At 43.8% G+C, this 15201-nt stretch overlaps 1 protein-coding gene across 1 annotated transcript; it reads right to left on the minus strand.

Annotated features, from left to right (window-relative positions):
• Positions 1 to 1697: 1697 nt before the first annotated feature.
• LOC141955777 (zinc fingers and homeoboxes protein 1-like) lies at positions 1698 to 10361 on the minus strand (the record flags this gene model as incomplete). Its single annotated transcript, XM_074895335.1, has 5 exons — positions 10303 to 10361; positions 8164 to 8239; positions 5429 to 5571; positions 4121 to 4639; positions 1698 to 1830 (listed from the first exon to the last, which is right to left on the minus strand). Coding segments are annotated over exons 1-5 (930 nt in total), but the record flags the coding sequence as incomplete, so codon positions are not given.
• Positions 10362 to 15201: the final 4840 nt, after the last annotated feature.

Genomic DNA, 15201 nt, shown 5'->3' on the forward strand with positions numbered 1-15201 from the left:
CTGAACAGGGCAACATGTTTTTTTCGCATTGATCTTAAACAGTGTCCCTTGAATCATACAATTTTGCCAGAGGAAAATTCCTAGGAAAAGAAGGAAATAAGAACACTTTTATCTGAAACACATCTGTTGAGCTGAGAAGGAAATTCTGCCTCATTTAGGCAAGTTTGTTCTTTCAATTCTCCTGTCTTGATAGTGTTACAACTAATGGCAGGCGAGCCTCGGACTGCTTCTACACCAAGAAGTAGTTCTTGGCGGGGGGGGTGGAAAATCAGCTTCCAAAGCTAAAGCTCCTCTCTGCCATGCTTTTCTTGTGGATAACTTGATATCCTTTTAAAAAATTATTGCAGCAAAGTCTTTCATATAAACTTGTCTTTTAATGAAAAAAACCAAAGCCTGTTATTTCAAAATTGGTTCTGAGGAGCAATCAAGTTTGAACATGCATGTCCTGGGATTAAAAACTAGTTAGTAGAGTTTTTCTCCTATTTCTGTTCCATTTATAACTGCCTTCAGAGGAACAATAAAAGATTTCCTTCGAGAGGACAGCATTTATCCACAGGAAACCAAAGCAACTGAAGATACACTTTTTTTTTATGCCTGCTGATCTTGTTCAGTCAGAAAGATGAGAAACAAGAAAATAACTTGCAGAGAAAACAACAAATATGACATTGATAACAGATTTTTACAAGAAAAGCCCTTGACACATGAACCACATGCCATGCAGAAGTTTCCAAGTCACGATCAAGTTGTCTGCCTGTTGCACTCTGCTGTAACCACCGAGAACTGAGTGCCCAAGCTACAGAGCTGCACAACCCCGCCCAGCTTCTGGCTACGCTTGTGCAGGGAGACTTTTACTCTCTGAGCGCCAGCGGATCTCTCAACACCAATGCTCTGCATTCAGTGCTCACCTTGCAAAGGCACCAACACTCATCTCCTCCTGGAGGTGTCAAGGGAAGCAAGGAAACAAGTTTCTTTTCCAAGCTTCCCAAAACCTGAGATAGTCTACATGCTGCTGCCCTCTTACGGTGAAATCCCACAGGACTTACCGCCACCCTGGCAACGGCTTGGTGCTCACTAACTTAAAGCTGTAAGACTGACAGCGAAGTTAGAATCTCACTAGCTTCCTTTTATTCCTTAAAATAAAAGTCAGAAATTCTATAAATGGCACTAAAAATGTTTAATCTCTATGAATAAAGTCATGCAATGTTACTCTCCCCCTTTGTATTTCTTTAAAAATAGAATCCAGTACATCAAACAGGACAAAGAAATAATGTAAAAGGATGTCTCTGTCATCTTCTGAAAATGTTTAATACTTTTTCTGGAAGTGTTTAATACTGCTGTGGTCATCAAAGTAATCTCCACTTCCATTTCATACTTGTGATTCACTCTGTGGTATCTAAAATTCCTGAGATAAAATCTGCATCCCAAGAAACTCACAGTGATGATGCATCTGCAAGTACACATCCAGTGAGAAACTTAACAACCCTGAACATTCCCAAAAGCTATATAGCTATCACTGTCAGTTCCAGATAATGCACTACCAGGACAACTGGTCCCAGCTAATTTACCATGTTTCCTGGCACAGTTAATTACCTGAGGGGAGTGTCATGCTTACAGACACTTTGTGCCTGAACTGGCTCAGGTACCTCAACCAGCCTACGTGTAGCTGAGAACTTGCACACTGTGAAACATCCCCTTACCTTGATCATCAACAGCAAGGAGTTTTCACCGAAACCAAGTCGTGCCACTTTGTCATCAATTTCTTTTTGACCTTCTATGTTATTTTCTAACGCAAAGGATGACTGCTGTAACCGAGTAAGCTGAAGTAAAAGCCTGAAACAAAAAAGGCAGTTCAAAAAAGGCACAGCTGGCAAAAGAGCAAGTCAGCAAACCTAAAACCAACCAAAATACAATACTTAAGAACGGCTCTTCTTCCTGACTTTTGCTAACTGCAAAACCTGCAAAGAAGTGAATACATCCATATCAATCTACTATGGGTATGGTATACCCCTGCTACCACAGAAGTACTGAGAAGTGCAAACATTTTTCTCTCCATGCATCCATCACACAATTTCAAAGTGAAGCTTGGATCTGCTAGCATTAACTGTAGTACATCAGGAGTCCCACATCCTTATTAAGGCCTAACAAGACAGCAGTGCATTTTTGCCTATGGCAGTGATTGACTTTGTAACCTGAAAAGCTAGAAATTTTGGGGGTTTAGACAAATCTCATTCTCCCCACATAGGCCAACCCTGGAATATTTTCTAACAGCTTTCACCACCGTTTTATATTCAAGGCAGTGCCCCAGAAGTCACCACCATGATTTGGTGAAGGTTAGACATTGTGCTCACAATGTGGGTTTGTGTCACTGAGGGACCCCATCACCAACTGCTCGACCAGAGAGCGCAGTGGCAGTTTCCAGAGTCATCCTCACACAAGGACTGTAAAACACGTCAGCAGAGGAAATATCTAACTATATTCAACCAAGAGACTACTAGAACTTAGCAGTATCATGACTGAAACTATGTTTAACTCAAGCTTTATGCATATAGGACAACAAATTGTATCACATTTACCAAGGTTAAACAAAGCAGGTGTTACAATAACGGAGTGTATTTTTATGAAGAGAAAATCTTAGATTAAAGTTGAGCATTATAAACATCAAAATTTATAAGTCTGAGCCAGTAAACCATTTGTAATTTCAATAAAGTTTTGACTGGGAAATTCAAAGTAAAAACAGAAAGTATTTTTAATTTGTAAAGCATTTTTGTTTCAAAATTTGCATCAACATAATGTAAAAAAAAGAATAAAAATTAAACAAAACAATTTATCCAATTTTTTTTTTTTTTTTTTTTTTTTTTTGGTTGACAAAACTAGAAGAGCTCATGATGTTTTAACACAGAACCTTATTTCCTACAAAAAGCAATACCAACATCCCCTTTCCAGGTGCAATTTACCTTGTACCTGTTTATGCAACATGCACTTAAAATCCAACAGACCTGAAAATATTAGACAACCTATTTAATGCATAAGCCCTGAGCAGGGGACAAGTTTACCCTGGACAAGTGTATCTGCAAATATAAACCACAATAACATTTTGTGAAACTGTGCAGCCAAGCAAGCAAATACCACAATTTTTAATTGTCTCAATGCTGAACTATACACACCAAAACAAGCAACACAGATTATTTTAATATGAATGTAGCTTTAATATTAAATATCAGTACTACATTTATTAACTTCTCCCAAGTAGCAATTACAGTCACCATCTCTTAGCCTGAGTACAATTAGAAGCTACTATATCTTTTTTTACATTTCTTAAATCTTGCCCTAACAGGTGTTCGCTGTCAACATTTGTGGAAGTTCATAAAATGGCTTTAAATACTCTCAGTGACTCATACATTACTGAGAGGCAAGAGGGGGGGAAAAAATCCAAGACTATTTTAACAAAACCAGTTCCTAATTATCTCTTTGACAGATTACGCTTTGGGGATTTTTGTTGTGTGCAAGAGTTTTAGCAACAGAGGGAAGAAAAGGAAAGAGCATTTTAATGCAGGCCTGTCAATCAGCTGTCACAGAGTTCATTTTTCAACCTCATCCATTATGCAGATTGGGGTATTATTACAAAATATATTTTTGCTCAAGCATGAGGCTTCAAGCAAATAAGACAGGTGGCACTCGCAGAAGGAGGACTGGCTAGCCTTCCCTTTGGGGCACTTCTGCTGCTGCATCTTTAATACCAAACCAGGAAACAGCCATGCTCTAACAGAAGCATTTGTTGAAGAACAAGCCCTTTTGTATATAATTACTTGAAAAGATTAATATAATAAGGCCATTAAAAAACGCTTTACTTCTCAACAGTGTATGACGCTGGTTTACTCTTTTCACTCAGATTGAGGTTGTTCACAGCTACCATGCTGTGGATTTGGTTTTTTAAGATCTGAAGCAAGAGCAGAGTGCTTCTAAGTTAGCATTGCCAATGCCAAAACAAACATTTAATTGAAAATGTAAACTGAAAATAAATATTTTTATTTATTATATTATATTAAGGCTGGGAAAAATATGCTTTAAATTGTTCTCGATTGGGCAAAGTTAACATTATTCTAAGAATACATTTAGTTACCTTGCTCTAATAAATGAGGCACATGCCTTTATCCCAACTTTCTTCGACATGTTCTGCTCCCAGGACTCAGAGGCTGTGTGTTCCCCTTCGTCCATCCTTTCCAGTTCTTCTGAAGCGCAGAGGAATTCTTTTACAGCCTGGCTGCTGCTACAAGTCACTGCATTCTCACTCTTGGTTTCTGTAGCAAGGCCGGACCAAGCGTCTTCTTTCTGGCTGTCTGATCTGTGAGGCTGCAAATTAATCTCTCTTCCAGTCGATGTTTTGAAACTACCACCCCTTACAATAACCTCTTCAGACTGATTTATATTTGTTTCTGGAATGACTGATGAAGACAAGCTCTGTAAAAGGCTCATATAAACTTCAGCAAGTAACTTCCAGTACCAAGGGTTGAAAGGATGTAAGCAGATCAGTTGCTGCAGGCATGTGATCTTTTTTTCTACATTTTCCAGACCCTGGTAAATGGAAAACTGCAGGTTGAGAACCATTGTTAAGTGATCTGTGTTAGTAGCACTGCTTCTCCAGAAACAAAAGATAATAGATTAAAACCAGGAGTGGAACAGAATCATCATTCAGAGCCTAAGAAAATGTCTCCCTTAATAATGACACACATATATCACTAGAGGTAATTTTTCAATTGTACAAAACTGCGCTCTTAATTTTAAACGATACATGATAGAGATCATGCACGATGAAGCTGACAGCATTCCCTTCAGCTGCCCTGTCCCAGTCTGAAAGGCAAGGAGGCTCAAATGCTGTCATTTGTTTATATGCTTTCAGAGTTTTATACAGCTGCCCTTCTTTGTAGCGTACACACCTTTTATGTAAAATAAACAGCAGCAGTAAAACTCTAGCAGACTCTAGAGCCTCTGGACTTTTTCCTTTATGGGAAAAACTCAATTTGTGGTGAGATACTCTTCTTGGTGGCAGCTTGGCAGCGAGTATATGGAAATAAAAGGGAGTTTTGAGCCGTCCTTTTATAGTGCAAAGATTTAAGCATTCATTTATCCCCTTTCTTATACTTCCTATTACATTACATTAATTCTGCCTGGCAGGGCATGATATTTAGTCCCTTCCAGGACTAGCAGCCTCCCTGCACAGGGAGCTCATTGTGGTACAGGGTGTTCTGATTTATAAAGAGTGATTATATCTGCAGTGACAGTTACCCTCTGTTTACCAAATACTCTGAGCACTGAACATCCTGAAGGATTGTACACATGAAGATTATTTTTCCAGAAAATAGTCCATATAAAGGAACTACTGGCAATATTTTAATATTCAAAATCTAAAAGAACGATTGCATTATTTACCATTTTTTCTGCAATATCCAGAGCCTCCTTATGCCTTCCTAAGCGACATAAACACCAAGCCTGGCCCTCTTGGACATCTTGTCTCATTGCAATGTTACTGGGAGGTAAGAGTAGTAAGCAGTTTGAATATTCACACAGGGCTTTCTAGTAGTGTCGACAAAAAGAAAAGCCAAACGAAACAGTAAGAGATTTTCATTTAAAGGCAAGCCTGACAGTACGCTTTGGTTATGACTACAGTCACAAAGGGAATTCAGGAGCTGAAGTCCACATTCTCATTTCTCCAGACTCAGCTATCACCTATGCCAGCAACAGACGAGGGCCCTGGTACTACACAGTCAAATCTAGACAGTGATGAGCAACCTCAATCCTAACTCGTGCTTAAGCCCTGGCAGGATTTACTACACATCAGTCCACCTCTCCCTCACCAGGACTGATCCAGAAGGGATCATCTGCAACGCAAGATGTACCTCCCCCAGCCACCAACTCAATGATCAGAGCACTTAACCTAAATTTGGAAGACCTTGTTTCAAATTCATATCATTGTCCACAGGAAGGTTTGAACCTGCAGGTACCTCACCTCACATGAATAATCAGCAAGTCGGAGAATACAGCAAGGAAGGTGAATCTTTATCATTCCTGTAGGGTGGTTCTAATTTGCACAAAATAATTATATATTAATTGGGTTAAGGAAAAAGACAAGAATGAGCAATACTTCTGTAGCTTAATGCTCAGGGCATTCAACGGGGCTCCAATTAACATTTAAATACATTAAATTACGTATTCAGTGAAGCTAAGGCTGGGATCTTGGTTCCTCCCCCTCCATGTGAGTGCTCAGACCAGAAGACTAAAGAGCAGTGCTTATTCTCCAATCTCTCACAATGAATATTTAATTATTCCTTGCAAAATTGAATGGTTCTAACACAAAGAGCTTCCAGGCAACATACCCTAAATACTTCCTAGCAAAATGGCTGAAATATTTTTCTTCCTTGGTGTTAAGCTTGCATTCCTTCTCGACCAAAAGAGACATCTCCCTTCTGTCCAGAGAATGCAGCAGCCACTGGTCAAAACGGATCACAGAAGGAATGCAAGACACCCCTGTTTGCCTTGTTACGGGACAAAGTGATATAACCTGGCAAGAATCAGGCATTACGAATTCCAAGTAGATTCTACAGTCACCTGTATCTTAAAAATGGGCACAGCTTAGATCACTGCTGTCCCTGGCATTTCTTATCACGTGGCCTAGGCTGACATAAAAGTGTATTCACAACAAACAAAGAGATTACTACCCCCATGTATTCATTTCCAGCCCCCTTTCTAGGGTCAGTGCTCTCAAATCTGTAATTTTATGTGCAGTCTGGTTCTGGTCCTGTCACAGTGATCCAGGCTAAGCAATAGGACTGAAGACTAGACATTTTTAACATGGATCATCATGACAGAAATGGGTTAGGGACCAATGGTCTGTTCCACTAGGAGATCTGAAGGGGTGTCATTCTACACTGAGAGGGCACCACAGCACACAGCAAGAAGCAATCTGCTCTTCCTGAGGGTCAGCAGCCATGTCTGACCTCCGTCTGAGGCATCTTTCTTCTCAGCACACTTTTATGAATCCATTCAGGGTGTCTCAGCTGAGACTGGCAAGCATCTGTTGTGTATAGACAAGGCAGCAGTAGCACTGGAATAACATTAAAAAGCAGAAGTCAGTGCCAGCTGAGATATACAAAAAGGTCCACAAATCCAGTGGGCAAGGCAGAAGGAGTGGAGTTAGAAGCTGGCCTGAGGGCTTTGAAATCAGGGAGCCTGTAATGCAAACCATATAGCCTGGAACAAGAAGCTATTACAGCTGAAACAAGGGCGGAAGTGGCTGGTTTCAACCAGGAACAAGGTAACAAAAGACTGGATCCTGCAACTACGACTATAAAGGCAGGAGAGCATGGATGATCAGGAATGAGGCTCAGAAAGTAGGCAGTGAGGACAGGATCTAGGACTACATCAGGCAGGAGCAGAAACAGAAACGTAAATGCACCCCAAAGGCACAACCAGCCATCCAGAGAGAGAGAGCAACAGAGAGGTGGGGCAATTCATGAGGCGGCTCATAAGACAACTGTCACGAGCCTGACAACCAAGGTCAGCTTTCACCTGGCAGCAGGGGGAGCTCTGAAAAAGGTGAGCAGCAGCCAGGTGGTTGACAAGAGATGAGACAGCCTTTGTGGGACATGGTATTATCCCCAGGAGCAGAGAAATCCACACACACACCTCTGGCTGACTATGACTTTCACGGCCACAAACACCAGCTCTGCTCACCACTGAACTGCTCAGGTGGGCAAGCCTGATCTGGATCAGCTCTGGGTGCAGAACAACATTTCTGGCCAGTTCACATTGACTTCACACTGACTCCTGGAAAGATGACATCTGGCTGGGGGAGCCTGCCAGAACAGTTACCCATCGTGGCCTGGCAGCAGCTCAGCCAGCAGGACTGCTCTTCACCAGGTCACCACCCCTGCCCGTGGGCCAGTCATGCTTTCCGCACAAACGAGGAACCACCAAGCTGGATATAACCCTGCCACTCACTCTAGCATCTCCAGGCCACGGCTCTACCGGGAGGCTTTTATATAAATAGACACGTTTCCTCAGCGCACCAGGGACCACAGGCTCAGCCCAGTTTATCCCCACAGCTTCCACCCACCAGGGCCCAGGCTCGGCTCAGACCCCCAGGCCGTGTGAGAGCCCTGGAAATACCTCAAAGTCCTGCTGCCGGTAGTGTGCCTGGGGCAGGCGCCCTGAGAAGGCCTCATGCTCTCCCCCGCTGCATGGGCTGGAGGGGAGAGCCAGCTGGGGCACTGGCTGGAAACGGCGGCGGTGGCAGCCCGGGTGCTGCCGGCCTTCCAGGGGCGAGCCCGCCGAGCGAAGCAAGAGCAGAGGAAGGCCCGGCCTCAGGGCAGCGTCTGGCTGACTCCCCGTTTCTGGCGTTTGCCTGTCGGTGTTAGGAGGGGGCGGTAAACGGGTGCGGTTTGCACCCCTGGACAGGCAGCAGGGCTGTCGCACCTCCCCAGCTCTGGCAAGGAGTTTGGTCACAAGTCACTGTAATGGAAATGTAAGATCTTGTAACAAATAGTCAAACCAAGCTGCTTTGATAAATTAATTGCATAACTGCAGAGTTGTTCTGTTAGTATCTTGGCTCAGTGCCTACGTGGGGGTGGGTGGGAGTGTATTTTGGTAACTTTTCCATTTGATTTCACTTCTGCTCCAAAGCAGAAGGTGGAAACTTGAGAAATCTCAGCGTTTTTGAGACACGGTTTCCCAAAAGGGGATATGACTAAGTGAAGACTGATCCTAGAGCTTCTTCAAGACAAAGATTTTCAGGCACACCATTCCTCATTAACAGCACCTAGGTGAAGTTGTAGCTACCTCAGCTGTTTGCCCTGCCTCACAATACTACCATGCACAGAGTGTGCTGTGTTTTAAGTGTACTGCAATGCTGTTTCCACCTTGCCAGTCCATCCACCCAGGAAGGTCCATTTTGTCCCATCTAATCACCACGCAGGTTTGGAGAGGGTGAGCTGAAAAGTCATCCTTGTACTTCCTTAACCTGCAAAATGGACTAATGAACCTGGCTATACCAGAACGGTCTTTGAGGCCAAAGCACTGCTTGTATGCATAATTTTAAAGGTTTCCTTTCTAAGTAGACATGTGGGTTTTTGTTGTTCTAAGTGGATACATGCCCAAAATATCTTTCCATGCCACCATATTTATGACTGGATGTAGCAACAGCTGGCATAAATCCCTGGGTAGAACCTCAACTTTGGCAGGTAGATTTGATCAAAAAAATAAAAGGGGATTGAGGCTTCTTTTGCATGTCTCATGGACACTGGACACACCTATTCCCTTCCCACTCCTCCAGGACTGCCAGTCATGCTGCAACACACCAGTCTAACGAGCAAAGCATGAAAATCCAGCAAGACGATTAAGAACAAATCAAAAAGAAGAAAAAACAAAAAAGAAACATGAGTAATCAAAGTGAAATGTGGCCCCAGCTCAAAGTAAAACACAAAGAGCAAGGCACTCCCAGGGGCAAATCCCAGAGAAGCCGGTTGGCTGCCAGCTTGGATTGCTGAGTCCTCCCGGGCTGGGGGTTTCAGCCGCCGTGGCCTCTGAGGATACCAGCGTGGTCTGCAGAGGCTCTGTGTTGCAACAGAGAGTGCCTTTGTCTGGTAAATCAGCGATAGGAGAGCAGTGATTCCTGAGCACCACACAGGGGGCCTAGCAGCTGACTGCATGGTTTCAGTCATAAATCACAGGCATAAAATTGCTTCTCTTCCTCCTTCCTCCCTTGCCTGGCTCTCCCCCTGCCTCCCCTCAGACATTTAAAAGGTTCCTCATGTATTAATTACAGAAATTAAAAAATGCAACTTTAGGAAATTCCTGTGCCTTGTCAGCACTGGAGATTTGCTCAATTTCTCCCCTAAGACCCGAGTCATCAATGTAGCTGCCAGAACACAAATTCCCACTGTACTTAAGTAAAGCTGTTTGCCTGAGTCTGCACAGCATGATTTGCTACGGTGCTGTTAGCCCTGGCTTCACACAGGAGAAATCTCTGGAAGAGGCAGCTCTGAGGGGGCTCAGAGATACAGGAGCCCTACAAGAGCCTGCATGGCTGCAGCTGCGCTGTGTAGGCATCTTCAGGGATAAAAGAAGCCATAGATGAATCTCTTCCTAAAGGCAGCCAAGGTATTACTCCACCATCAGCCTAAACCACCAGCTCTGCACATGAACATCAGACCAAGAGAACAAACGGGCCCCAGTAAGTTGTGGTTGATGAACAAGTTCCCGTGCATCAGCAAAGCTACTGTAGCTGTTTACACGAGCATGCTTCCTTACGCTGGTGGTGAGGTGCTGTGACCCAGCTTCAACCTCGGTAACTGGGGGCAGGCTAGCATGCTTCATCTTGCAGTCAGGGTGAGCCCAGAGCCCACAGCCTGGGTGGTGAAGACAACTCAAGCGATAGGCAGGAATTTGTCACACTGCTCTATTGCCTGAGCCTCTTGGCCAAGGAAAGAAAATACAGCATGGCAGATGAAGCTTGTCTAGATCCCGACAGCCCTTCTTCTCCTCGTTTTCCAGTCTACTCTGAGGCAAAATTAATTTGGAAGAATTCTCCCCCAGTGCTTCTCTAATTACTGATGTTATCTGTATTGTGATAGCCTCCATGGGTCCTCGCCACAGTCCAGCCACTCTTGTGCCAGGAGCATGTACACCACAAAGTTTTCAGAGACCATCAAGCACACAGTAGAAACAAGAAACCTTGGTCAGCAACTAGGGCCCTACCTTGGTAGGCACTATCCACACACATCGACCATGCAGCTCTCACATGGTTTAGAGCTTTATTAAAATATGCTGGAAAGTAGCTGCTCTTGGAAGAAAGCAAAGGAGAGACTAGTTCCCTCCTCAAAGCAAGAGAGCTGCCTGCAGTGAAGAGGGCAGTAAGGCCCACAGCGAGCACTCCTCAAAGGATGGGCGGCTCCTGAATCTTAAGTGGATTCTTCCAGACACTGTGAAATATTCATACCTTGAGGGAAGATTAGTTTTCTTGACAGTCATAGGCTTCTCCCTAAACATGAAAAGAGGGGAGCAGCTCTTTATTTTCTGACATTGTCTCACTGTGTCCTTGTCTCTTGCTTTTTATTTAGATTGCAAGCTCTTTACAGCAGAGACCATCTTTCATCCTCTTAGCATAGTGTCACACATAAGGAGATATTGTCCATGACCAACTCGGGAGGGTAATACAAATAACATTTCATGGCTAGGGCCATACAGAGGTTACCACTACTACAAACTGCAAACAAATCTGCAGTTAAAGTTCTGATGAGCTCAGATGAGCTCTAGCATATCTTACTATGATGGTATGAGATGCAACTGCAGAGCTCAAGAGCAATCGTCCTGGAACAGTAAGTGGTCATACTGAGGGTGACAGAAGCCTGACCCCCTGAGCCAGAGCTACTGACCCAAATTTCAGAAAAATAATACTTGTCTCAAACTCAGTACATCTTTAAAGAAAGTCCTGGTAGATCAGAATGAACATCCATCTCAAGCTAGCTGAGAAGCCAGTTCAGCCAAATGTGAGCAAGAAGCTACATTTGCTAACCTAGATCCGTCCTCGAGGAAGGTAAAACAGGACTGAGCAAAGGCAAATACAGGAACTAAAATGAGTCCTTACTCTTGAAGGGGAAAAGTGCTCTGGCACCCTCACACACTGTGGAAAGAGAAGAGTACGTTGAAACTAGGGCAGTATTAACATGTGAGCACAGAGGCCAGGGGCCGAGCAGAAGGGCATCAGGCAAGAAACCGGGCAGGAAGAGGTGATCCCAGGCAGCACTGCTTCAAACAGGCACTGAGTTCAACAGGCAGGGAATGTCCTTCTGCATTCTCATCTCTCCAGAAGAGCAGAACCATGGAATCTGGTTCCTTTAGAAGTTATCAAGTCACCCCACAGTTCTAGTAAGATGCAACGAAAATGAGTGGGGAGGTGAAGGGTCATGCATCATGGAAATCAAAGAGCAAGAATTGTTTGTTATTAGCAGAAGCCAGAAGTTTTTTAGGGGTCCTTAGGACAGTCAGGAGAAGACATAACCCCCAAAAGATGGTTCATTTGCCTGCTCTACCTTAAAACAGTGCAACCTTTCAAAACCCTGGCAAGCCATCTTAACTAGGCCATAATCCTTCCCCCTCGGGCCTCACAAAACCCAGAAAAGTTGTTATTGCCAAGAGGGTGCACCACACACAGATGTGTTCAGCTGTTAATGGGTTTTGCAACTATTTTCTGTCTAGCATGACAAATGATGAACAAAATGAATACACCCTCGGTTTTGACCAGAATGCTGTTGAAAACAGAATAGGAAAAAAGGTTTCTGGAGAGTCAGGAAGAAGGTGATCAGATGCCAGGGAGAATCCTAAAGCAAAGATCTTCCTGCACAAGCCTGCACATTTCCAGTACTGATGTGAATCATGTGTCTGAACCTCTTCACTCAGCCGTGTAGTACAAGCACCAAGGTTGTACCTTCATGGTCTGAAGATACAAGCTGGATGCAGAAGTCATGGCAAAGTGTGGTATCCTCAATCTACTGTTCTAACTGTAAAAAACCCCAACAGATTCGGTGTTAGGCACAGTGAAGTTTGTATACCTTCTTCTATGCCCTTTTTTTCAGTTTTATCAGTTTTTCTGAAAATTCATTAACTTCCCATGGCCACAGTTACACTTGTTGCTTAATTGCTACTCATGATGAAACCAGGGTGTGGAAACCACAGTGGATTTGTTACCTCTCTAGGTTAAAACTTTACTACTGTGGTTTTCAGGACTGGGCAGGGCTAAGTAACGCAGGTGGCAACTCCTGTAGGACACCACTTAAGCAGCCTTGGCTGCTGTAGACCTCTGCTGTAATAACATGCATTACACTGAGCTGACTTACTGCAATACTGCTGTCTTGCAGGAACAATGAGAAACAAATCTAGAGTTAGAAAAAAAATTGCTACATTGAAGAAATATATGCAGGGCTTCAGGACTGCCCTTGAGCGACCTGCACAACTCGTGGGCTTTTCCATTCCTGCTTTCCTTTTCCATATGGAGACTGGCAGGGGAGGCTGCCTCCACAAGGGAAACAACCAAACTGTTTGTTGATTCTCCGGTGCCTCATTTCCCATGCAGCTTTTGCACTGTTGGAAAGGACCAGTGGAAACAGCTATTAAATTTAGCTTCTATGGCTTCATATTTGCCTTGTACAAGTATCAGTCCCACAGAAAGCGTGAGGCAAAGCACAGGGAAAGAACTACTCAATGAGCAAATGCAAACAAAATGTAGAAATAAAAAATGGACTTTGCCCACAATTGCTCCCTTCCACAAATCATTGCAAGTGAAATTGAATTTAGAGCCAAGAACACCACAAAACATACATCTGTGATGCAGTTTTTAACTTCGTGCTGTCACTAAGACAAATGAGCCACTTCCATCACAGGGCTTCCGTGGGCCTCTGCTTCTGCACTCTGTGGGTGCTGGGTGCCATGCTTGCACAGACATCCTTGCAGCTGGACTTCACCTGGGGGCTCTGGCCAGCTGCTGGAAAGAAACTGCAAGACTGAGAGCAGTTACTATTGCAATATTATTTGTACCATGTCCTTCAGTTCAGAACACGTCATTATTAGAGTCTATTTTGTGGACCCTCTTCCACGTTAGTCACTTAAGACAGGCTTCACTGCAATTACATTTTTTTATATTTGGCTTTCATTTAGGAAAACTGAAAATCACGAAGAGGAGAATTACTGCCAACACTGACCTTTATTTTCACCCAAAGACACAAATCAACTAGGTGTGACACACACTTGCGTTCCTTTTCTACCTTTTCTTCCTTCTACCAAATAAGTATTTTAAGGTAATGAGCACCAGCTCAGCACTGAGCCTGTAAAGAAACACACATGGGAGAGGAATTAGTCACAATGCTAATAATTCAACATTACAGCAGTAGAAACACAATATTCAAAGGTTTCATTTTGCAGTATATGAAGTGCAGCAAGTCATTTAAAAAACAAAGATGTTAGAAACCACCATGCAACAGACTGAAGACCACCACCATCAGCATTTCAAAGCAACACCAAGACCACAGGGAGCAGTTTAACATCATTCTAGAGGGGACTTTTTGGCATAAAGAGAAAAATAAGGCAGAGCCCAAAGTAGCTTGGTATTTTAAATTTCTAAAAATAGTAGCTGACAGTATTGTTATGAAAACAAATGGAAAATGGAAGGGGCTGGGAAGAGGGGGCTGGGAGAGGGGAAACAACGCACAAAGCCAGCTGGTCTCTTGTGAAAATATCGACTGAATTGCAGCATTTTGGAATTGCTGACAACACTGTAAACAAAAAAGGTAACTGTTTTAAAAAAGGTGACTGTGTGCATAATCCAGGGCTTTTCATAACTCCCTCATTAGCTGACGGAGTCTTGAATAAGCATTCTTTCTCCCTCCCCCCGCCCCCCCCCCCTTTTTTTTTTTTCTTTTTTTCCCCAGATCGAGTAAAACCATTTGGCCAAACACCAAGCTCTGCTGGGTACTAGCACTCATCTCCAGGCCTGCACACAGGTCGCTGCTTCAGCTAGGGATGTAATTTTTCAGGACTGACAAACTACAGCACAGGAGTGATTGTACCTCCTTAAATACCTTTTTCTCAGGCAGGGATAGGTCTGCAGGCACAATGCCGGGTCCTGAAGGGAAGACTGGGTCTTGAGCCCTCCAGCTGGAGCCCAGCAGTTGAGTAGACAGGTGTGATGCGCCATGCTGATGCAAGACGGCGGCACTGCCACTGGTGGGGAGCTTCTGTGGGTGACAGCAAGTCAGGCTCACCAGAGAGGTGCAGAAAGTGCTCCTCTCAGACCCTTCTTCTCTGAGGAAAAGGCACATGTTAATGTCAAAAGCAGCCATGAAGCATGATGTCCAACTGACAGGGACTTCAGCAGGGAAGTGGTTCCTACTCGCCTCTACTCTTTTAAATGCAATAAAGAGCATCTGCCTTAATGAGAAAAATCACGTGAAAGTCCCTGGCCTGCTGACACAGCAGAACAGTTCAGCAACAAGCAGCTGTACTGACTTGCACGTGAAGCTGACCTCACGCTGGCTGTTCAGCCAAGCCAGTTCTCCAAATTCAATGCGTCTGAGGAATCAGTGAAATTCAGTTTTGTGAAACAGGAAAAAAAGACATTTGAGAAGAGCTGGTTTCTGACATTTTCATATAGACATG

Source organism: Athene noctua, unplaced genomic scaffold (genome assembly GCF_965140245.1).
Source record: "Athene noctua unplaced genomic scaffold, bAthNoc1.hap1.1 HAP1_HAP1_scaffold_612, whole genome shotgun sequence".
In the NCBI taxonomy this organism is placed as follows: domain Eukaryota; kingdom Metazoa; phylum Chordata; class Aves; order Strigiformes; family Strigidae; genus Athene; species Athene noctua.